The sequence below is a fragment of the Gallinula chloropus genome, assembly GCF_964237585.1.
Source record: "Gallinula chloropus genome assembly, chromosome: 1".
NCBI classification, from domain to species: Eukaryota; Metazoa; Chordata; class Aves; order Gruiformes; family Rallidae; genus Gallinula; species Gallinula chloropus.
Window position 1 is genome coordinate 81522630 of NC_140085.1, and position 22876 is coordinate 81545505.

Here is a 22876-nt window from a genome sequence, read left to right on the forward strand (position 1 = left end):
CATAAATATATACATATCTGAAGGGAGGGTGCAAAGAAGGCAGAGCCAGGCTCTTCCTAGTAGTGTCCAGTGTCCAAGCAGCAACAAGCACAAACTGAGACACAACTAAAACACAGGAGGTTTCCACTGAACATCAGAACTTTTTTTCCTGCAAGGGTGACTAAGCTGGCACAGACTGCCTGGGGAGGTATCTCAGTCATTGCAGGTCCTGTGCAACCTGCTCCAAGTAGCCCTGCTTGAGGCGGTTGGGCAACATGACCTCCAGAGATCCCTTCCAACCTGAATTGTTCTGAGAACACGGTGAAATACATTGTATTATCTGATCTGTTAACAACTAAGTCCCTCAGAAGCTACATACCACTGTTTCAGAAAGATCTCTCCTTAAAGTTGAGTAGTAAGTCAAGAGTTAATAACAAAAGCATCTAACAAAAATGTCCTGGACCCGGTTTTGGTTTACATGGCCTTGTTAGGTTCACTACTGCTTACGTGACACAGCAGTTTCACTGTAGATCACAAAAAAGTTGATTTGAAGATTATTATAATATTAATTTATGATGATAATAAAATTAACATATTTGGGCAAATCAGCAGGAAAAATAAGATAAAGAAAGAAGCCTTGGTCTGTTACTGCTTATGGAAGTTTTCTTTGAAAAGTTCAAGTTTCTGTCAAGCAAGGTGATATGCCTGTAAGTTTAATCTGACAGAAGATACAGCACAGCATCACCAGAAAGTGACAAAATCAGATTGTAGGAGAGTGACTGCCAAACGCCTTCACAGCTCTCAGAATTCACCAGGGGAAACAAATTCACACCAGTGTAATAAACCCAGACTCAGATACCCACTGGAGGTTTGTGGTGCTAATACCTTTAGTTTCCATTTCAAAATCCCATTGAAAGTGCTTAAATCTTCTATTGGTTGCCTGCTGGAAGATGTCTTTGCCAAAATTCATCCCTTCCTCCTAAAAAACCAGAGACAGACTGCATTCATTGTTTCCAAGGGCAACACTTCAAATGCTATCAAGTTTTATCTTCTGGTGCAGTTATACAGATCTGAGCTCCTTTTTCTAGCCAGGTCTTTCTTCTCATACCCATAAGCCCTAGATCAACACAAGTAGTAATCAAAATGAAGAAATAAAATCAAAATTAAGGATTCTTCAATTTCAGGAAGAAACAAGCAATTGCATTTAAAGCACAGTGTTAGTTGTGGATCCTTACTGCTGCGTGCTGCATAATGGAAGAAAAAGTAAATTTTCAGTTTGAAAGAAAGTTTACTCTAAAAAAAAAAATCTCATTGATATTTAGAAGCCAAATAAAGCCAGTACCAAATACAAGTGATCATCCAAAGCATTACACCAAAATGGAAAGACCAAGCTATTGTAAGTTAGGTGATCTCACATTAAAGAGACATGAACAATAGCTCTTACGGCTAACTTCAACTACAGAAGATACATTCATGGGAACCTTCACAAGCTCTTACCACTTAGAGGAGTGGATATGAAATAGCCATTAGCACCACAAGAATTTCCCCACAGCAATATTCATGAGCAGCTATCAAAAACACAAAAAGAATGGAGAAATATTTGATGCAGAAACTCCACTTTTCTTACTTGGTTATTTTAAGGATCCTTTCTTATACCATCATTTATCTGTTGCAGCTCTCTAGAGCTCAGTATTGTTACAACATCCAAACTTCACTCACTTATGCAATGTCAAAAGCTACAAAAACCTTTAAAAGCTTTTAATAAATGCCAACGTTCTTCATTAAAACAGATCCCCAACAAAATCCAAGATGATACTTCCATCAGCTGGGATGGCAGTAACACAATTTTCTTCATAAAGAAACACCATAACAGCTACAACAGTTATTCAGATATTCTCCTTACTTCATCAATTAACTCCAACACTATCCTCCCTGCCAAAAACCAAAGTTGATTTGAATGTACAGAACTCATTTTCATAAAAAGATACTTTGGTACCACGACCCAACTCCCTGCACCCCCTACCCCAGCCCCCTGACCAGACTCAGCCCACGTACTGCTCCAACCTTGCTACCAGCTTCCCTGCAGCAGCAACAATAGCAGATCTCTGTGACATTTCCTTGATATGGGAAGAACTCCTATGCCAGGTGAGGCGTAAAAATGAGGCCCTGACTTAATGTAATTATCTAATAGAACTTTTCATATTAGGAATTAATTAAATGAAGCCATCTCTTCTGTAACTAGTTGGAAAATAGCTCTTTCAGAGCTACAGGTGCTTGATTCTGCCAAATTAAATGGTGATTACCAGAAAGATGTGGTTGGAAAGGTATTATCTTAGGTAAGATATAATTACTATTACATCTAATTAACCTATGGGAAATAGCAGGAGTGTCCTATCCTCATCAGTATTTTGTTGTTTTGTCTATCATGTCAACTGTGTAAAGAATAAAGCAGATGGATCAAATGTGGTTAATAACAGTTTATCAGGAAAGCAATAATGTAATGGCTGTCAACAATATTTTATTGATTATAAACACATACATAACAAAATTGCTGAAGAACTCAAATACTGACCCAAGATGGTCGACTATTCCCTCTGAAAAGTGATTATAGCTAAATCCTACAGAATTCTTCACTCCAGAAGAAGAATGTCTACCTAGAAAGTTAGACAGAAAAAAACCTGCAGTTCAACTAACAATAGCAGGGAACTTTCCTTTAGTTCTCATCCAGCTGGGCCACTGGCAGAATGTGGGCCTATAAAAAAGGTTCAGTATCTTGCAAACAAATGTATAGCAAAAGAAAAGCGTAGAGTTACTTACTACTAGAATCACTTAGCAAAATGTAAGTTACAGAAAGAAATGGTCTTTTGGTAAAAACGCAGGCTCTAATATGCAGAAAAATACAAAAAACCTTCAACTGAAAAGCATAATAAATAATAATTAATTATTTCATACACAGAACACGTAATACCAGAATTTCAAAACCAACAATACCAAAGAATATATTCTTGTGCAAACTAACATTTCCAGAAAAGCTCAAAATGGTTTCATAAACTTCATGGGGGGGAACGTTACAGACACACATGCATGCTAATAACTTAATGCATTGGAATTTATTTGGGGGCAGAGGGAAGAATTGTTTTGAATTGACATGAAAGTAATCAGGTATCATTTTAGCAAAATGAGAGGGGTTTTTTTAATAACTGCACCAGATAAAACTATACAGTCTGACCCTAGGCTTGTTAAGGAACCTTTAGCAAGTAATAAATTACTAAAAGAAGACTAAAATTGCTTTAATCATTGCACCTGGAGTCAAGAAGTGGTCCAACAGTACAACCAACAATTTCAACTTTTGAGCATGAGGAGAGCACTCTAAATCTGGCTACTGAGAGATTGTAATGAATGTGGACTGAAAAGACTGTACATATCAACAATGTCCAGGAAGGGGTGTGGCTAGCTTCCAGTACAAACCACAGGAGCACTGATTCCCAAGTGGAGAGAGGTACCATAACAGAGTTGTGAGCACATCCCCAGAAAAACATGGAGCATGGGTAACCAAGCCTTGTGGGATCATCCTGGCTCTACAGGAGCAACCCACTGCTCCCCAGAAAGCCAGCACACTAGAAAGCACAGCACAAAGATATTCAAGTGTCCCTGGATGGAGTAAGAGGAGATTATTAATATGGTCTCAGCACCCTTCTTTTTAGTAGGGGCAGGAGTAGTGCCACCAATCAAGAGTGAACAGAAAATGACGGCAGTCTTGGGGAAGCAATGAAGAGGAAAAGGCAGCTACCATGCAATAATGACTCAAAAGGGGCTAGAGATGAGGAAGTGAAGCAAATGATGTGCTCAACACTACATTTTCTCAAGTGATTCCTGCTGTTTATTTAAAAAATAGCTGCTCAGAGAAAGAACTGAATGTGAACAGGTAGGAAAGCAGCCATTCAAGGCTGTGATCTCAGCAGCAGTATAAACACTTGTTTTTTAATCAGTTCATCTCCCCAGTCTGACTGGTTCACACTGTGACCACATATGCACCTGTGCCAACACAGTACCAAGATGACAGAATGGCACAACTGCATGGCTGGAACCTGGAGCAGGGGTTCACACATCCAGCACTGCCGCCAAATATGTTCACATGAAATTATATCCTCAGTGTCAATAGCTTGCTGTAGGAAGCATGGCTTGGTCTTTACAAGTGCCACAGGTTCCTGAATGTGAAGCAAAGACAGTATCTGTATGAAGAATCCTTGTGAAAAGGCTTGGCCTAACCATCTTAATGTTTATTATTAATGGAGACCCTCAGAACACCATGCTGTGTGGATTTTGCCTTACATCAGTCTGGATATTACCTATACAAAATCCCTTTCATACCATGTCAAAAGCATAGGTGTGGGTTTTTTTAACAGAATAGTATCCAGGTGGGTGGAAGACAAAAATGTGACATTCTAATTATATACTTCATGAAATTATGACATTTTGAAAGCTAGAAAATTACTTTGTTTCATAAACAAATTACAGCAAAATCATTCTAAGTCTACTCAATAGTTGTTATTATGGACTACTGGATTACTGACTGGAAGCAAATAACTGCAGTTTGAAGAATCAACCTTATTAAGCTGTGACATCTTTGCTAAAGTGTCCTTAACTTTTTAGATGCAGTGAGAATTCACAATGCTTCTCTCCTTAACAAGATCTTTTGTCTGAAAATTTTCAGTTTACTATCAAGTGACCCCATAAAGCAGGGCAGAACTAATGGCTTTACTAAGTAGCTTTACTTCAGGCTAAATGGAAGGAGCAATGACATCCCACTTACATAGCAAAACAGTTGGAACCAGCAGAAACTACCTCACAGTGCAACAGAAAATATTAAAAGGCCTGATCAGAAGCTTGACAGGTTTGATGGCTCAAAACACAGGGCTAGGCAACTGTCTGCCCAGCTATGTTAGAAAGGGATACAATAGTCCAGGAGGGAGAAGTGGATACTAAAGAAGTATCCATGAACAGGGCACCAAACACAGACCGGCAAAATTTTTGACAGGCCCACTTCAAGATATTTAACCTTGCAGTTGTGTTTTCTTCCATGAGCTCAAGGGAACAGGACAGTGAATAATTTTCCTATGTCAAGAGAAAGACACAGGAGAGACACTTGAGGCAGTCAGTCTGTCCCTCTAACATCACAAACATGGAAGGCTTCAAGTATTGGTTACTCCATGGCATGAGAAAAGGTGCAACAATGGAAACCAAGTAAGTTGTAAAAGTTGGAAGACACCTGATTTCTGTTTCAAACCTTTTTTTTCAGTTGAAACAGGGCTGCAATACATCTAAATTCTTTATACTGCTTTCTCCTGCCCTGTAAAAGTTATGACTATTTACAGTTCAAATGAATAGCCTTTGAAATATAATTTCTTTAACACATTCTTCCTTACAGAACTTTGCAATACTCCCTCATCAACACCATCCAAAAAAAAAAAAAAAAAACCCAAAAAAAAAAGAAAAGCAAAGCAAAAAGCAGGGCACCTTTTTTGTGAGTATTATTGTTGGAAGAAGCAAAGGCATCTGGAGAGGGACTCCAAGAGTTTGACACTTCTATGCCTTGGTCACAAAGTGGGGACTTTTTGTAAGCAGGACAACTGCCAAACAATTAGAGATGAAGTGATAATGAGAAACTCAAGCACATACAGATGGAAGTATTGAGGTGTGCCTGGAAACTGGGAATTGTGGACTATCAGCAAAAAGAAATGACAGGATCACAGAATTGTAGGGGTTGGAAGGGACCTCAAGAGATCATCAGGTCCAACCCCCCTGCCAAAGCAGCTCCCTAGCACATATTGCACAGAGAGGCGTCCAGATGGGTCTTGAATATCTCCAGAGATGGAGACTCCACCACCTCCCTGGGCAGCCTGTCCCAGGGCTCTGTCGCCCTCACTGTGTAAAAGTTCTTCCACATGTTGGAGCAGAACTTCATGTGCTCCAACTTGAGGCCATTGCCCCTTGTCCTGTTTCCAAAAAACTATAGAACGCTGTTGCAGCAACTTATCTTTACTATTTACTACTTTTTCTTCTTTTTGCTGTTTACTCTGGTCATTTCCAGACCAAGGACAGCAGTTTCCCTTAGCCACCATGAGCCCAGGATGTTAGTCAGCCAGAGCTTTGCAATGTAACGGCTTAGAGCTATTTTTCTACCACATGGATAACAAAAACACTTTAAAATTTCTAAACACTAAAGCTGTGTTTCATTATAAACCCAAGTGAAACAAAGTGGCTTTAGAAAAAGAACTATTAGTGAGACTTAATTTAATAAAAAAGTGAGGTTTCCTCTCCCACGACATATGCTTGCAGACCAAGTTGTGCGTCTTTATGCTGTTATGCAAATTTCAGTGGCCTTCTGGACTACAACAAACCCTACATATGCTCTCCTGCATCCCAAAGAACAGCCTCTCTCTGTCTTTTCTGAAAGCATGCTCATTCCTAACTCCACAGACTCCCTTCATTTCATTCTATGAATTCCCAGCTTGCTGTCTCTCAGTTCTCTCCTATCCTCACTTCACACTATAGAAACTTTTTCATCTGGGCTTGCCCATTTGCTCTCAGAGTGGATGCTACTGCTTACTCTCTCACAGGTTCCATCTGGCCTAGAGTGAAAAGGAAGTGAAAATACCAAAATGGCAGTCTTCATCCCCTATGTCCAGCTACTGACCTTTTCAAAATGTTGTGTTGGGGATATGGCAAATCAGTAAGATAGCATCCATTAATTCTGTCTTTAGTTCTTCCAGAGTATCCCATTTTCTGGAAGGAAAAATAGCATTCTACTGCTCCTTCCAAAATTGCTACCTCAGTCTGAGGTGATGAAAAAAATTTGCTCTCACAGGAGGTTCAGGATGGATAGTTAAGCAAATCTTTTAAGTGTAAGTACTCATGTATATTCTGTAAATTCTTGGTATCAATAGATTAATAATAAATATGTGCGTCTGACAGGAAAATATGGTAAGTAAATTCATGGTCTTGTCCATCTGTTCCTCTGCTGTTTATATGTCTCCAAATCATAGTAAGCTTATATTTCAGCTCCTAGTCACATGTATCTGTATATACACACGCAAGGGTTGTACGATGCCTTGGTTTGCACTCATGGCAAATACAGACTGTGTATACATATCGATCTGAAACAACTTCTCTTCCTGTTTGAGTCCTGTGAGTACGCTGCCTTCCTGCACGTGTGAGCATGCAGGAAGCACACACGAACTTAACCGATACATGTGCTTAGACACAGAGGCTAACTTTAGGCAGCTGTCTCACCCATACGGTCCCTCTGCAGCTGCACCAGTGCAGCTCAGTGTTCTCAAGTACACGTAAGGCCAAGCCTACGTGGCTTCTGCTCCACTCTGGCACGTGGCTCTCTGCTCTCCTGAGTATCTCCACGTTGTGGCACACTCCATGCCTGCTCCTGCTTAGCCTGATGGGCACCTGGCAAGGCACTGGCCTCCTTTCTTGGCACGGCAAGTGCCCGGGCACTGGTTTTGTCGGTTCTCTCAGGCCTACGGCCGCGGGAAACACGTTATTCCTCGGGCACACAGCTGCCCCCTGGTAAGGAAGTCAGTCATGGGCTTCCCCTATGACAGGGAGAGGCCTGAAGACGATCCAAAGAAGCAAAGCAAAATCAGCCAGCACAGCCGGGCCGCTGCCGGAGGAGGCGCTGTGAAGCGGGCTGGCCCCCCCCACCCCGACTCCCCGCGGCCGGGGCGGGCCCCGCCAAGCCGCACCTCCGCTTGCCCCGTCGCTAACGGCAACAATCCTGAGCCGGCGGCGCTCGGCGCTCGATTGCGGCGCCTGGCCTCTGACTCTTCCCGCCCGCTCCGACTCCGACTGGGTGGGCGGGGGTGTGAGTTACCACCCTTCCTCTCGGCGCTGGATTAGTTGCGCCTACTAGGAACCCTGTGTTGTTGTCGGAGGCAAAATGGCGGCGGCGGTGGCCGGGGCCGCCCTGCTGGGCAAGGGGCTGGACATCAGCCTGGCGGCGCTGCAGCAGCATGACCCCTACATCAGCAGCATCGTGGACGTGGCCAGCCAGGTGGCGCTCTACACCTTCGGGCACCGCGCCAACGAGTGGGTACGTGAGACCGCCCCTCCCCGCACCCTCCGCCGGGAGAGGCGGGGCGGGGCGAGATGAGGCCCGGCCCACACTGAGGGCGGGGCCTGTGGAAGGGACTGCGAGCCCCTCCCCCCTCCCGTCCCCCCCCACCCCCCGTAGGGGGTGCAGCGGGAAGGGTGGGTGTTGTCAGGGCTGAGGTGCGAGGGCTACTCTCAGGGGCTCGGTCCAGGCTTTGGCCCGACAGAGGGGCTTTGGGGTGTTCCCTGCCCAGACCGAGCTGGGTGAAGGGGTTGCGCCTGGCTCAGCACTTCTGGGGAGTGGGAGAAGCCCTGTGGTGGGTGGCGGGTGGGTTTCAAAATGCTCCCAGGGCTGTGGAAGTTTTGTCCTGCAGGACAGAGCTGTGGGAGACTGGGGTTTAAACTGGGCCATGAGCCTCGGGGCTTCTTCGCTACCTGAGCAGCTGTAACAACCAAAACATCTACAAAAGTGTATTGGAGTTACAAATCCTAAAAAAAAAAGCTATTTTAGATTTTAAAGACCCAATAATTTGTGGAATCTTTTGGTAATTTAATGCTCTGGCTGTCTGCAGGTGTTTCTTGGCTTGTGGTCACGGTGGGGCTAAGGGCCCATGTTTGAGGAACCTGCGCAGTCTGCCTTTGTGTGGTTTCCCCTTACCAGCCCCGAGCATCTCCTGCTGTTGGGAAAATCTTCTCGTTGCACCTGGCCTCTGTGTTGCCCTCGGGTGTAGCAGGAGGTTAATCTAGCACAATGTTTAGCCTTCTGGTGTCAAGCCTTTGGCTTTTCCATATTTTGTCATAAAGCTTGGGTCACCTGCGCAGTGACCTGAGCTAGCCAGAGTCCCTCACCACCAGCCAGTGAAGTTGGGTTATTTTTTTATGGCTTAGGTGAGAGAGCTGTACCTAATGGTAAAAGAGAGGTAAAGGAGGGGCTCACTGATGGCTATCAAAATGCTGCCCTGATTTCAACTTACCTTAACTTTCCTTTTCTTCAGGAGAAGACTGATGTGGAGGGAACGCTGTTTGTTTACACAAGGTGAGGACATAACACTTTAACATCTGTAGGTGAAACCTGCATATGTAGAAAAGCTAGCTGGGCTAGAACGTGGCTGAATGGAGTCAAATGCTTCCCCTTGTTTAGAGGTGAAAATAAACCGCAGTTGGTTGAGGCAAATGTGGGGAAGAAAACACTGTAAAGAAGACCTCATCTTGTATACAAACAGATAGTTCAATAAATTATATTCTTTTAAGTAAGTATTGTGTTCCCTACGTAGGGAACTTTCGTACTATGTACACATGAAAAATAAATAATCAGGCTCATTTCATCCAACACTTTGAATTGATTTAATGCTTCCCCTTAGCAGTAGCTCTGGTTATGGCTTTTCAAAGCATTGGTTATGTCATTTATGCTAGCATGTACCTTAGGTCTGCTGTGAAACCTACGTTTGGGTTTCCAAATTAGCACATTGTTTCCTTGTGACTATTGTTAAAATCAGAGGGTTTTACAGTAAGCAGATCTTGCAGTAGGTGCTGGGATGGATGCCAAAGCAAAAACTTTCTTCAACATTTGTTTGTCTGGTAGGAGAACTAAGAAAGCAAGAGACTGTTTAGAGAAGGTGAGAGATGTACATGTGAAGTGATGGGGACGCCCAAGACACTATGAGCTTTGTGTGAAGTGGGAATGCTGGTTTTAATCTTTAGAGCTCTTTTGTATCAGCAGTGGCAATTGTCATCAGTAATTTTTCTAAGCTGCTTTCAGGTAAGTGGAGATAAGAGGCTGCTATAATTACCACCACAGGAGGAAAGAACTGGCCCTTAGTTGTGCTACCATTAGGTGGAAGTGCCTAGTTGCATGCTGAAAAACAGATGTAGTATTTCTCTGGTAGGTTGGTTTTAAAACTCCAGAACTGATAACATGTAACCTGGTGCTTCTGATATTTGTGATCCTTTACTGCCCTTTTTTTCTTGGCTGAGGAAGTTTCCATTTACAGCAGAGGTTGCCACCCTGGCTACCCTTGAGGCAACAACAGTATGGAACAGGTTGTAAGCTGCGAGTAACATCAGCCATTGCCCTTCCTATCAGTTTTAACTTTAATTTTCTGTGGCTATGAACAGTCATAAGGTCTTGTGGAAGAAACATTGCCAACAGACTGTGGGTTGGAGACCACTGGTGTTGCCTTTGTTGCCTCTCGTTACCATTGTGAAATGTAAAGTAATGTGACCATTTTAGTTGAGCAGACTTATTTATCACCTATCTCATCTTTGCAAATTCTGATTAACTCCAGCTGAGTTAACACCAGTGGAAATGGACTGGGGTTTATTTGTTTTTAAATGAAGTACTGACTGTTGCAAACAAGGACTGCTGTTAAAATTCAACTTTAGTTAATTTTCTGTTGATTCCAATCCTGTAATGCAGATTCCTGTGCTTTGGATTTCATAGAGAAATCCACCCACCAGCAATTACCAGAGATAGCACTTTCCCCAAATGTTTAGCCATCATCTTTTCCTTTGTTGTTATACGTGGTTTGAAAGTAATATCTCCTGTCAGGATACTGACAGGTTTAATAGCTCACATTAATAAAAAATATCCAAGTGATTTGAAGTGTAACACTGATGAATGAGCATAATGATTGGAATCATAGAACAGCCTGGGTTGGAAGAGACCTTTGAAGATCATCTAGTCTAACCCTTCCTGACCTGGGCAAGGACAACTTCCACTAGCCCAGGCTGCCGAAAGCCCCATCCAACCAGGCCTTGAACACTACTAGGGAGGGGGCAGCCACAGTTTCTCTGGGCAACCTGTGCCAGTGTCTCACCCACCCTCACTTTTGTTCTTATCCTTTGGATGGTGTGGAAAATCCTATCAGGAATGACTTAACTGTCTGCAGTTGTGAACCTGACTGTTAAAAAATGTACTCGCTCTGTCCCATGACTGAGTTGTTCCAATTGCTGTTTTCTACTCCAGCAAGCACCTACAGTGTAGGTGGTGGTGGCTGGATAATGTGATGCTGATGGTCTGGGTCAAAGTGGCATTTTTCAACATCTTGCCTGTTCAGAAGTCATATGCTGACACCTTATACTTTTATACCTTAAAGTCAAGACTTGATGTGCTATATGTATGAGTGATATGTGATATGAGTTGCTATGACTAAGTCATTGGACCTCAAATGGTAGTATCACAGGTGTGGCATGCTCTCTGTAGCTGCTGTGAGACCAATGCTGCTTCTACTGTTTCTCATACAGAATGCAAGGCTTTGACATAATTAAAAGGATTGCACGAAACATCACAGGAGTCAATTGTGATTTCCTTGGCAACAAAATTAGATTTTTGTAGTATCTCTTAGAAATAATAATAATAAAAACCCTCCAGTATTGGTGAATTAGATAACCAAGAAAATTTAGTAATTTCTTTTTTTGTTTTCTTTGGTTTGTCGTGACTTCTGCTTGATAATTTTCAGATCGGCTTCTCCAAGGCATGGTTTCACAATTATGAACAGACTGAGCATGGACAATCGAACAGAACCTATTACTAAAGACCTCGATTTCCAGCTGCAGGACCCTTTTCTACTGTACAGAAATGCCAGATGTAAGTATGTGGTATGTTGGGTTAAATACTGAAGAAATCAGCTCCTCTTCAGAGTCCAGTCTTGGTTAAGGCTGTTGAAATGATTACACTGCAGCTTTTGAGGGCTGAACCAAGCTGGTTAACAGTTACAGTTCTGCTTTCTGACGTACTTAAGGAGTCATTCAGTGCTTCCTAAAATGCCACTCTTCTTTAGAAAACATTAGAATGTGCTTAACAGTAATATCTTCATTTAACTGATAAATCACAGAATCATAGAATCGCCTCTTAATGCTTGTGCACATGTGATGGTTGTAGAGAGACTCACAGAGATAGCCTGTGTTCTGAATATACCTCAGTGTTAGGAAGTCTTGCCATAAAGCTGATCTACTGAGGGCTGGAGTAATATCTGTAGTCTTGGCTTTCTACATAAAAATAGACATATGCAGGCAATTCAAACCCTGCCTTCTGCTCCAGCTGCGAAATACTGTCCTTTGTAGCAAGTTGGAAGGCAGGTTACTTCTCGACTACTACGGGTAACTCTTGACAACATAGTGTTAAGCCTAATTTAAACCTTGATGAAAGACAAAGTTATACTTTGGGCTCTGTGTTTATCTTGCATGATTATTCAGGAATTAGCAAGTGTCAGGCAAACTCAGAAATGAGTAGAAGAGACGTGAGGAAGCTGTACTTTTACATGCAGATATACATACCAACAGTTACAATGTGCAATTATATGAGAAAGAGCTGCTATAAATACACAGTTTATATCTGTACTTGGAAGCAGAGCTGTAGCATGATCTATACTTTGTGCTTGATGCATAAAAGCAGATTACAAAAATGTTTTATGTAAACTGTGATGCAGAAGTGTTCCCTCTGGATGAAGTACAAACAGAGGGAAATTGTTGCAAACAAAGCAGCCCACTTTGATAATCTGCTAGACCTTTTTACTTCATAAACTAGTTTGGAGTTGGAAAGTATATTGAGGGGAATCCTGGTGTTAACACACACAATGTGTAGTAGAAACAATAGCAAAATAACATGTTAACCTAAATGAAACTTCTGTTTTTGAGAGTATTTGGTAGGCTGGCAAAGAATTGAAATTCCTAAAGAAACTGAAAAGAAATGCAGACATCTGCAGGCTAATCTATATGCTGTGAGCTGCATATTAGGAATCTAAGCACCACGAGGCCTATTCATCCCATCTGATTTTGAAAAGTCTTTCCTATTTATGCATAATCTTTTATATCTCATTCTGAAATTCCATTAGGAGATTATGTATGTGTATAATAATTTCTACCTTTTGAAATGTGTTCTATTTTCTTTTTTTTGGAGACAATTGGTATAAAGAGTAATTAGTCATAACTCTGTGCTGTCATGAGGTAAGACAGTCTTTAGTCTAATTACTACATGTAAGCTGTGGTTTGGTGGTTTGTTTGGGGGTTTTTTTTATTGGAGAAAATTTAAGAGTTTTAGGAGGTGTAAGCTGTTTGTTCACAGATTTGTCAGAATTTGTCAGAATTTTAGTTTCCCAGGGGTTCAAATGTAAGCACCAACATGTGTTCTGAGCACCAGTAATTTGTCCAGACTTTTAGGCTAATTGTGCAACAGCAACATGCGAAAGTCTTCTTTTCTGGGTGGTTCTTTCAGGGTAGTTACTGCTGAACTGTGTTTGCACACCATCAAGGCTTTCTCTGTTTCTCACACCCCACCAGTGAGCAGACTGGGCATGCACAAGAATTTAGGAGGGAAAGCATCTAGGACAGCTGATCCCAGCTGACTAAAGAGACTCCAAAAACGTATGGTCAGCCATAAAAGCTGGGGGAAGAAGGAGGAAGGGGAATGTTTGGAGTTGCAACATTTGTCTTCTGAAGTAACTGTTACATGTAATGGAGTCCTGCTTTCCTGGCAATGGCTAAATATCTGCCTGCTGATGGAAAGTATTAAATGAATCCCTTATTTAGCTCTGCTTGAGCACATGGGCTTACCTGTTAAACTGTCTTTACTGTCAACCCACAAGTTTTCTTACTTTCGCCCTTCTGATTTGCTCCCTGCCCCACAGAGGGGACAGAGTGAGCAGCTGTGTGAGGCTGAGCTGCCTGCTGGGGTTAACCCACAGCTCCTATGCTGACAGTTTGCCAGTGGCAACATTTTACTTTCACTTTAGGATTTCTCAGCCACAAGACGGGATAGCTTCTTGACCTCATGGCACTCAACTGTATCATTCCCTTGAGTGCGACCATGAAAAAAGAAATAACAAGATCCCCAGACAGGGTACTCCCTGTGTTATAAAGTCATCTTCAGCCTGGGTCTGGTTTTTAGTAGTTAGCTGTTCAATCTAACCATGGGTACATGTATATTTGTTAATTAATTCGACAATTTTGTTGCCTAAGAGAAGATTAATGTTTGTTTTGCTAAAATAACCCACTAGTTTAGGATTTCACTTAGTATCAGATGTGTTCCAGGTATAGGAATATGATACCCATAGTTAGTTATCTTCCTGAAATTCTCTTAGAAAGGCTTATTCATTAGTTATTCCAAGAAAACTGAAAGTCTTGATACTTCAAAGGAAAAAAACCTGTGGTTTTCTCAGATTTTCATGGAAATGTGTTTCCAGGGTAAACTGATATTACAGACCCCCAGAAAGGTGGTTTACCAACTCATTTGGCTTTTCCAGGTTTTCTTTAGGTTCCTACAGATTGTTCATGTTCCTGCACTGAGATGCAGATACCTCTCACCTTTTCTTCCTTACTGAGTGTTTCAAAGCCATTGCTGCATAAAATAAACTCCTCAGCATCAAACACCTGTTTTCATTGGGTCTCTTCCAAACGCAATTCTGAATATTCATCATGAATTTTCTATATTAATTTCTTCCTCATGTCTTGCTTTATTATACAACTTTTCCTTTATAACTTTTACAAAATGAAGGATTTAGGCTTATTTCTTATTAAATTAAGTTGTCACCCAAAAGTGGGTTTTTTAGGCCCTGATCTTAACTTTTGCACCCCCCCCCTTCTGTTTCTAGATACTAACAAGGAATCCTCGGTAATAGCTGTTTATTTGGCAAAACAGTGGACAGTTTGGCAGTAATAGTTAACTGGATCTGGAAGCAAGTTATCTTTTTCTAACATTTTGTTTGACTTGGTTACTTCTTACTCTATTTTTCATACAGATTGTCTTATTAGATATAAGAAAAGTAGTAGAGTTTCCTCTGGTTTTCTAATTGCTGTAGTTGCTTTCCCAAACAACAGGATTTGCATTTTGGTTTTGCAACAATGTAAATTTCAGCAAAATATAAAAGCAAGTGTTTGGAGGAATAAGTCCAGCCTGATGCTTTGTTTCTTCCAATATTCTGAATGTTTGTTGAAGCCAACTTCATTTCAGTACAGCAGAGTATCTGTTGCTGGTTGTCTCACACACCATAAGATAAATGCTCTTGGCAACAAAAGATGACACTTGTGTACTGTACAGGTTCGGCACCATTATGTCATGTTATTGCTGTCATTTTATAAAGGTTATTTTGCATTGAATACGATTGCAATAGAAAATGTTTCCAAAATTACCACAACAAATACAAGTTTTATGAATACTTAAAATAAAAGGGGGAATATTTTGATCTTTTTACTGTATCAGCTTTCATATTTCTTCTATTATTCCATATGATTTTGATTATCTAAAGTTGAAATACTGTCTAAACACCGTGTTGCAGGCACCTACAGTCTAATCCCAGGATTTTTCAGGCTGAATCCATGCCAGTTAATGTTTGCACTGATCCACTATTTCACAGAAAAGTTTAGTTTGGGAAATCTGTTAGGTTAGAACTAGGGTTGTTCATTTCAAAGCCAGGAGGGAAGCTCAAATTACTTTTTTGAATGCCAGCAGAAATCCTTCGCCACCAAGAAATAGGCAGCTTATGGATCAAAAATGTATTTTCACTGTGACCTTTAAACTTGTCTAGTTAACTGCAATTTTAGATGCTTGCTTTCTGAAAGCAACACAGTAGTTCTGGTATTGTTTAGATCACCTGATGATTTTAAGAGTTAAAAATTTTCCTGAGTTACATATTTGAGTAATCTTAACTACATAATTCATACTTTTTTCCCATATCTTTTGGTGATGCTTATTGTGGAAATTAATGTTTAGAGCTTATTGCTTGAGACTTGATACGGATTAATTGGAGATATTTCAGAAGAAATGCATAACTCTAAATTATTAGTTAAAAATAACTTCATTTTTTTTCTTTCTGTCACTGACCAGCTATATAATAGTTTACTTGCAACAGTTCCCAGATGTACGTTGTACCAGGTGTATATGGGTGTATGCTGGGTTGGTGAATTATTTCTCCATTTGACTGGTTTATCCATTCATCACTGAATATTGGTTTTCATGTTTACAGGACACAGAGAATTTGGTGAATATTAGAGCTAGCTTCACCTTGAGCACATCAGCTGCCAGAAAGAAAAACAACAAACAAACCAAAACCAAACAAGACCCTACCTTGTAATAGTATGGTGATGATGATATGATGTGGGTTAATCAGGTGCTTTTGTGCTATAGCAAGGGGAAAAAGAAACTGTGTGACAGATCAATGAATATTCGATGTCTGACTAGATTCTGCACCTATTTGGGCATGGAAGTTACTTTTCATTTCTGTGCTGCGTTTGTAGAAAGGCCTTTGATCATGTTGTCTCCTAGGCTTGAAACTTCCTTGTCAGATATGGCATATTCTGCTGAGTTTGAACTTTTGTAGGGGTTCAGGAAGCAGTTAAACAGCAGACCTGGCATGCCTGGTCTTGGTAAAGCTGTCTAGACGCATGTGATATGTACATAGCCTTGTACTAGTCAAACCTGCAACCATATGTCGATCTGAAAATTTAGTGTTATTTTCCCAGATTCCCACACTGCAGATGTCCAGTAGATGGGAAGGAGAGGGAAGTTTGCCAGCTGTCTAAAGATGTAGCATAGGTTTTGGGTTTTGTATTTTTGGTTCTGGTTTGGTTTGGGTTTTTTCTGTAGGTCAGAATTGTTTATCTTTGAATTATTTTCCAAGTGATTGTAATTTTTTTGGGAAAAGATAATGGTGGGTTATTTTGTTTTCTCAAATTATTATTTTTCATTCTTAAATTCTATTTTCCAGCGTCCTAGAGCCCTATGAAATGGAACAGCTCATGCTCTTGGAGACTGTGGGGCTCATTTCAGTTCACCCTTTTAAGTGAATACATCCTGTTAAAAAAAAAAAGGCAAAACAAAACCCAAAAAAACCCCAAACATCCTAAATGGCACTTCTGTAGGCATTTCTGAACCTGAACACTGTCCCTGCAAGTAGCATTTATCTTGTAAAGAACATCTTAGTTTGAAGACTATTAGGTTACTTCTGAAGGCAAAGCAGGAACGAACAGTAATAGAATTTAAGCAATATGTAAAAATTAATATGGCATAAACCCCAGTCTTCTTTGGATACTACAGTGGTCTTCTTTTACCCTGAAATATGTTCTTAGTCTACACTCCATTATATATTATTTAATTTAATATTTTAAGTCTCCTCCTTGGAAATATGTTTTTATTTGAGAATGAAACCAGCACTTGGTGTTTAAATTTACTTTGTATATATTTAGATTCAGGCTTCTGCATGTTGACCAATACACAACTACCTAATTGTTTCCATTGAGACAAGCAAAATAGTTATTCCAGGCTTTCTTTTTTTTTTTTTTTTTTTAATAAAGTAATAGCTTTTCTGTTTGGTTTTGGTAAAACATCAGTTTAAATGGAGAGCCTTATTTATCAGCCTTCTACCTGCCAACGTGTAGTATCTGGTCCAATAACAAAAAGAAAACCAACGAGATGAATACAGTGAATTGAAATGTGTTTTCAGTTGATTAGTCTCCAAATGCTCATTGGTCTTTTTGAATTTTGAAACAAATATCTTTAAATGTTTGAACCATCATTCAGCTTGTATTCTTTTTCTCAAAATTCAGTAGTCTGAATTCGGAAATGTTACATGGCTCTCTGTTACTGAATCATTAAGCAAAATACAAAATTTTTTGTCACAGCTGAATAACTTGAAAACTATGTTTTTGAGGTTACGTTTGATTGCAAAATTATTCTTCTGGCCTGCAAGAACCTGTACGTTTTGTTGTAGAAAATACCTCTGCAGTTTAAAACTCTTTGAAAAATGTTTGTCGATTTAGAACAAAAGTTTGAAAAGTGAAAGCTCAAACTATAGAACTTTAAAGTCATTTTGGCAGAAGGGCCTTGCTGTCACTGAAGGTATGTTTTTCTCAGCCTGTTTGCTAAAAGGCAAAAGGTTTGGTTTTTTTAAAGCCTGCCTGGGACAACCACTGCCATTTGTTTAGAATACAAATGCTTGCGGTTTACCTGAGGTTCTGTCCTTGGGAGACATTTTTGTCTCAGAGAAATAAACAAATCGCTCCTCCTTCTTCCTATTCCACCTTCTCTCCTTTGATCAGCATTTTAAAAATTCATCATGCATCCAGCAACACAGAAACAGCAGCAGAGGTCACGATTGTCTTCCCTGGATGTTATTGACCTTAAAGTGAAACCTCAGTTTTGCTGAGAGTGTCGGAATGCTAACGCTGTTAAGCATGAATATTATTTGCCTGTTTTAAATTCTGAAGGAAAATATACATACTGAAAATACATTCATGTTGTAATAAGAGTTGATTCTAAACCCAGAAAATTAAGGTTGGCTTTCAGTCAGAATGAATGAGCTTTGTCATGTTGCATGCATTTTTTTCCAAAGGCTGTTTCATGGTTTGTGTCCAACCAAACTATTTTATATTTTGTCATGTGCAAATTTTCTTGAGGGATGCAAATAAGTGAGTTTCTTCCTACTCCTATTTGTTAGATGCATAGCGATAGTAATTTTTATTTCGCATGAGATGCTGTCTAGTGCTCATTTCAGTGACTTCCTTGTACCTAGTCAGAAATTACCTGTTCTTACACCAGTTTATCAAAGCATATATAAAAGCTTTACTGATTTTTCTACTACATTTCCCATGTAGTTCCTCCTTTTATGTTCTGTACTTCTATCTACTGATGGGTTTAATGTGCTTTGTAGATGGCAAAAATTGCTTCAGAATGCCAGGTAAAATAATTAACTGCCCCTTGGAAATGGTGTAGATTTTGATTTCCATTTTTACACATAAACCCATTAAATACATACATTAATACATACAATTTGTATATTTTGTGCTTTCTGTCTCTCAGTTTAATTTGCAAGGATGCCTAAAGATCTTTAATGCTTGCCTGTTGAGATACAAAAATAGCATCGTAACTTAGTGGCATAACTACCCACTGTTTTGCAGTCGGGTGTGGATGGACATGCAGCAGTGCGGTCTCAAGGCAGGTGGTTTTTAATATCAGGAATCCTGATCCTGCTATCTAGTGGCTAGTTGGCTTGCCTGCTCTGGAGTATTCAACCTGATAGGCCTGGTTTTGATATCTGTAACTATGCTGGAGTCTGTGGATGTAGGAGTGGATTTTTAATGTGGTAAAGAAAGGTGGGATAATTTTTTGTAAAGAAGTATACCTATATGCACGTTACTGTAAAAACAAAATTTGACTGCAAAAGTGCAGCAATAGAATGTACTTTTCTGTGGTAACTTGTAGTTGATCACACTTATTTAATCTTGCTAAAGCTAGCCTTGTTTTAAGCAGAGGACTGAATGACCTGCAGAGGCCCCAGCCAAACAAAATTATTAATGTGACTCTAGGATTAGTGGGTATTGGTTGATTCTGCTTTCCAGTGTTTGGGATTTTTTGTGCTTATTGTGGAGAGTAAACGTAGTTCCATGATTTCATTTTTTAAGGTTCAAATAAAAAAACCCAACTCTTAAACCACAGGAGGAACTGCAGTATCAGCAATTGCCCCTTTTTGTTTGTTATTTTTAAAGCAAAATTATTTTTGCTCTTAAGTATTTTTAAAGTTTGGTATTTTTTTTCCAGGGTCACTTTATTATTGATGTTTTTCTTTACAATATATGTTATTCTTTGGGAATTGTACATGCCAGCTGTGAAGGCCTTAAGATATAAGTTATGATGAGTGATGCCTTCCTTGTCACCTTGCCCAATTCAGTATGGATATTTCTGTTAAGGCCTTTATAAGAGGATATTTTTGTTGTTTCTTCCTTAGCCTCCCTACCCTGAGGATTTGGTACCAGTTGTGGAAGCCTTTAGCTGAGCAAAGAAAACAATTTAGAATGCTTTGTGTTTGTGAAGTGGCTTTATAATGGTAGCAAGTTTTCAACTGTAACTGTGATGACTGCAGACATCTCTCTGCTCTAATGATGAGTTTCTGTTGTGTGATGAAGGTGGTTTAAAAAAAAAAAAAAGCTAGGAAAGGTGCAGTATTCCAAACATAGGTTTTCAGTGATGTGGAATGAAGGAGTCCAGTCCCGAGAGTCAGAGAAAACTGTATGTCATGTGAGAAGAAACAGGCTAAGGAGCTAAGATAGCAAAGCTATGTAATTTTTTGTTGACTGGTATTTATTTTTTATATGGTAGAACTCTAGCCCTGCCTGGGCAAACTAACTGGTAGGATAAGTATATGGAATAGAACTAAAAGCCTTTATCATGCATCCTGCAGTTGTGGATCGATTTGTGAATAGAACGGAAGGAGTGTAATGCTGCGTGTATGTCCTAGACACAGTCCTTGTTTCCCATTTATGGATGTTAGCATATAAGCAACATATTCGCCTGTCTGGACATTTACTGCTGAGAGTGTACTGCCAGCTCTGGGAATTCCGGACATCTTTTCAAGATAAGATAGGCATATGATGCATTAAAGCTCAAGAGTTCAAGTTGGAACAGATAATATTTTTTTAAGAGGTTATTTTCATGTGACTACCTGTATGCCCTCTGCTTCATAAGCACCTCCTTGTATAGCATAAAGTGATAGAAGTTTCCCAATCAGTGTACATATGTATACGAATGCCTATATATATCTTCTGCAAATGAAAATTCTACAAAGTTAGCTACTTTGTAGAAATCTCTCATGTAATTCCCTTTGCAGATTAGTCCCATTCACGTGCACATGTATGCATTTCAAGCTTTTTGTATGTTTGAACTACTTAGCTTCTTCCTCTACAAAAGCAACCTTTTTCTTTCTTGTTTCTTATACTTACATGCCTTTCTTTTTCTCTTATGTCAATGTGGAAGTGGGAAAACAATGTTCATTAGATGCTCAAAAAGCAGTGTATTACAAAGGAAGCTGTGCATCTACTTAACTCCACAGGCTTGAGAATTTTCAGAGTTAGCTAAATCCTTCAGTAGTGTGATCACACATACACGACTTCACAATACCTTATCCACCACTATTACTGTAAGTTATTAGTGTAGTTTCATACATTATACAGACGGTCCTATTAAAATAGAAAGGGAATACTTATCCCAACAAGTCGGTACTGGTACAGTTTGTGAGCACACAAGTGGGTAATGTGGTCTTACCTCCAGGTTTGATGTAGAAGCAGTTAAGCTGAGTTTCGTGGACGAGCTTCCCCTTATACTTCGTGTCAGGTTCCCCTTGCTGGTGGCTGGGCAGCGGGTGATACGCTTGCCGAACAAAGGCTTGAAACATTTCGAAATTCCAAGGAGCGTTGAAACAACTAAACCTGAGTATATTTTCTCTATATAATAAAGATAAATTCCTTTTGGTCAGTTGTTTCTTACTTCAGAGTGATTTCATGTAGTAGTCTTGTACAGAAGTTGAAACCTGAATGTTGCTTTACACTAGCAACAACCCTGTCTTTTAATCTAGAAACTGTTTTCCAGCTCTTCAAAACCTCTGCAGTATTTCTTGCATTATCCTTCCTTTCCTTGCACTTCACTCCTAATCCTCTTCTTGTCCACTGTGCCTTATGCTCGGTTGGAGCCTTCTCCTCCCCCTGGGGTTTTTCAGGAAAACTTGGATTGAGAAGTGAAGATAATGGGCGCCATCCACCCGTCAGCTCATCACCTCACCGAGCCATGACGATCTCTGGTTTCTGTATATCAGCACGGACTGCTCTGATAATATCCTCTTGTGTTTGAAAAAAATAGGTTTGTCTGGTAGGGGGTGGACTTCACTCCTGACATAGCCAGAAAACTTCTCTTGGAATGTGAGCTTGCTCGCTCACACTCTTTTATAAGTCTGTATATATATAAAAATATTTGTAACCTCTCAAAACATGGAAGATAAATATATGAGCAAGTGTATCCCACAATGCATATACAAGCTGCTCACTTCTGTCTAGTATTGATTTAATACAAGCTCTTGAGTGCCTCATCAGCTCTCTCTTCTTCAAAACAAGCCTTAAATCGGCAGTAAACAATACTTTTCAATTACAGGAGGAAAAAAGAAAGAAACCCTTCTCAAGTATAAGATAGCATACCCTTTAAAGGACAAGGAATGTGTTCTATACAGAAACACGGTGCAACTGTTCCAGTGGAATTCCACTAAGGCTGCAAACGCGGTGTTGCTTTTCTCTCTTAACTGGCGTACTGTGTAGTAACGGCACTGGGCTTCGTATTTGCTGTCTGCTGTGCTTTAGTGGCTGCGACTGCAGGCCTGCCGAGCTTGCTTTCGTACAATTTAATAAGATATATCAGTCTTCATATCATAATGCATTGCTTACAGTCAATCTTAAAAGAAAAAAGGTAGGTTTTACCTGATAGCTTCATTATTTTGGACATACATACTTCTAGTTCTTTTGGAGCCTGTTTCAGTAATCCCTTTGCAGAACAGGGATATTATTTATGTGAATAAAAACAACCAGAGGTCCTGTAGCCAGGGGGAAAAAAAATGTGAGCGATGTAAGACACATGCTTCAGGTCAGAAGTCAACAATAAAGGGACTAGGAAGATTCTTCCTGTGAATCATCTGGTGCTGGTCATTGTCTTAGACAGGATATGGACTTTCAGTTTGATGAGCTCCACCAATTCTTTTGTCTCTGTCAAACAAACTGCCTTTCTGTAAAGTTTCAGTATTATTTGCTTAACAACATACAGTGTTAAATCCTCCATACGGGAATGTGCAGCATCTTCCAGTGAGGAGGTGCGTGTGTTTTGTAATAATTAGAAAGGAGGAGAAACAACATCAGGTTTTTAGATTTTTATGTAGGATATCATATGCCTTTCTGCAATGCTTTGCTGCTTTGTGTGTGTGTGTCATCTTTCTTCTGCTTTTATTCTGTTTTCTCTGACATGGATGTTTAGTACAGCTCCCTTTCAAACAGA

The 22876-nt window shown here is 40.1% G+C and overlaps 2 protein-coding genes across 2 annotated transcripts in view; one reads left to right on the plus strand and one right to left on the minus strand.

Annotated features, from left to right (window-relative positions):
* Positions 1-21239, minus strand: part of CACNA1C (calcium voltage-gated channel subunit alpha1 C) — a gene marked incomplete at both ends in the record, with an annotated part of 478476 nt that extends 457237 nt beyond the window's left edge. The window contains one exon of the mRNA XM_084279498.1: positions 21110-21239. Coding sequence (XP_084135624.1) covers positions 21110-21239 — 130 coding nt within the window. The remainder of the gene's footprint in view (positions 1-21109) is intronic.
* The window catches only part of DCP1B (decapping mRNA 1B), a gene marked incomplete at its 5' end in the record, with an annotated part of 42953 nt that continues 28007 nt past the window's right edge, over positions 7931-22876 (plus strand). Inside the window, 3 exons of the mRNA XM_084279500.1 lie at positions 7931-8083; positions 9078-9118; positions 11541-11668. Of these exons, the coding sequence (XP_084135626.1) occupies positions 7931-8083; positions 9078-9118; positions 11541-11668 (322 nt within the window). The remainder of the gene's footprint in view (positions 8084-9077; positions 9119-11540; positions 11669-22876) is intronic.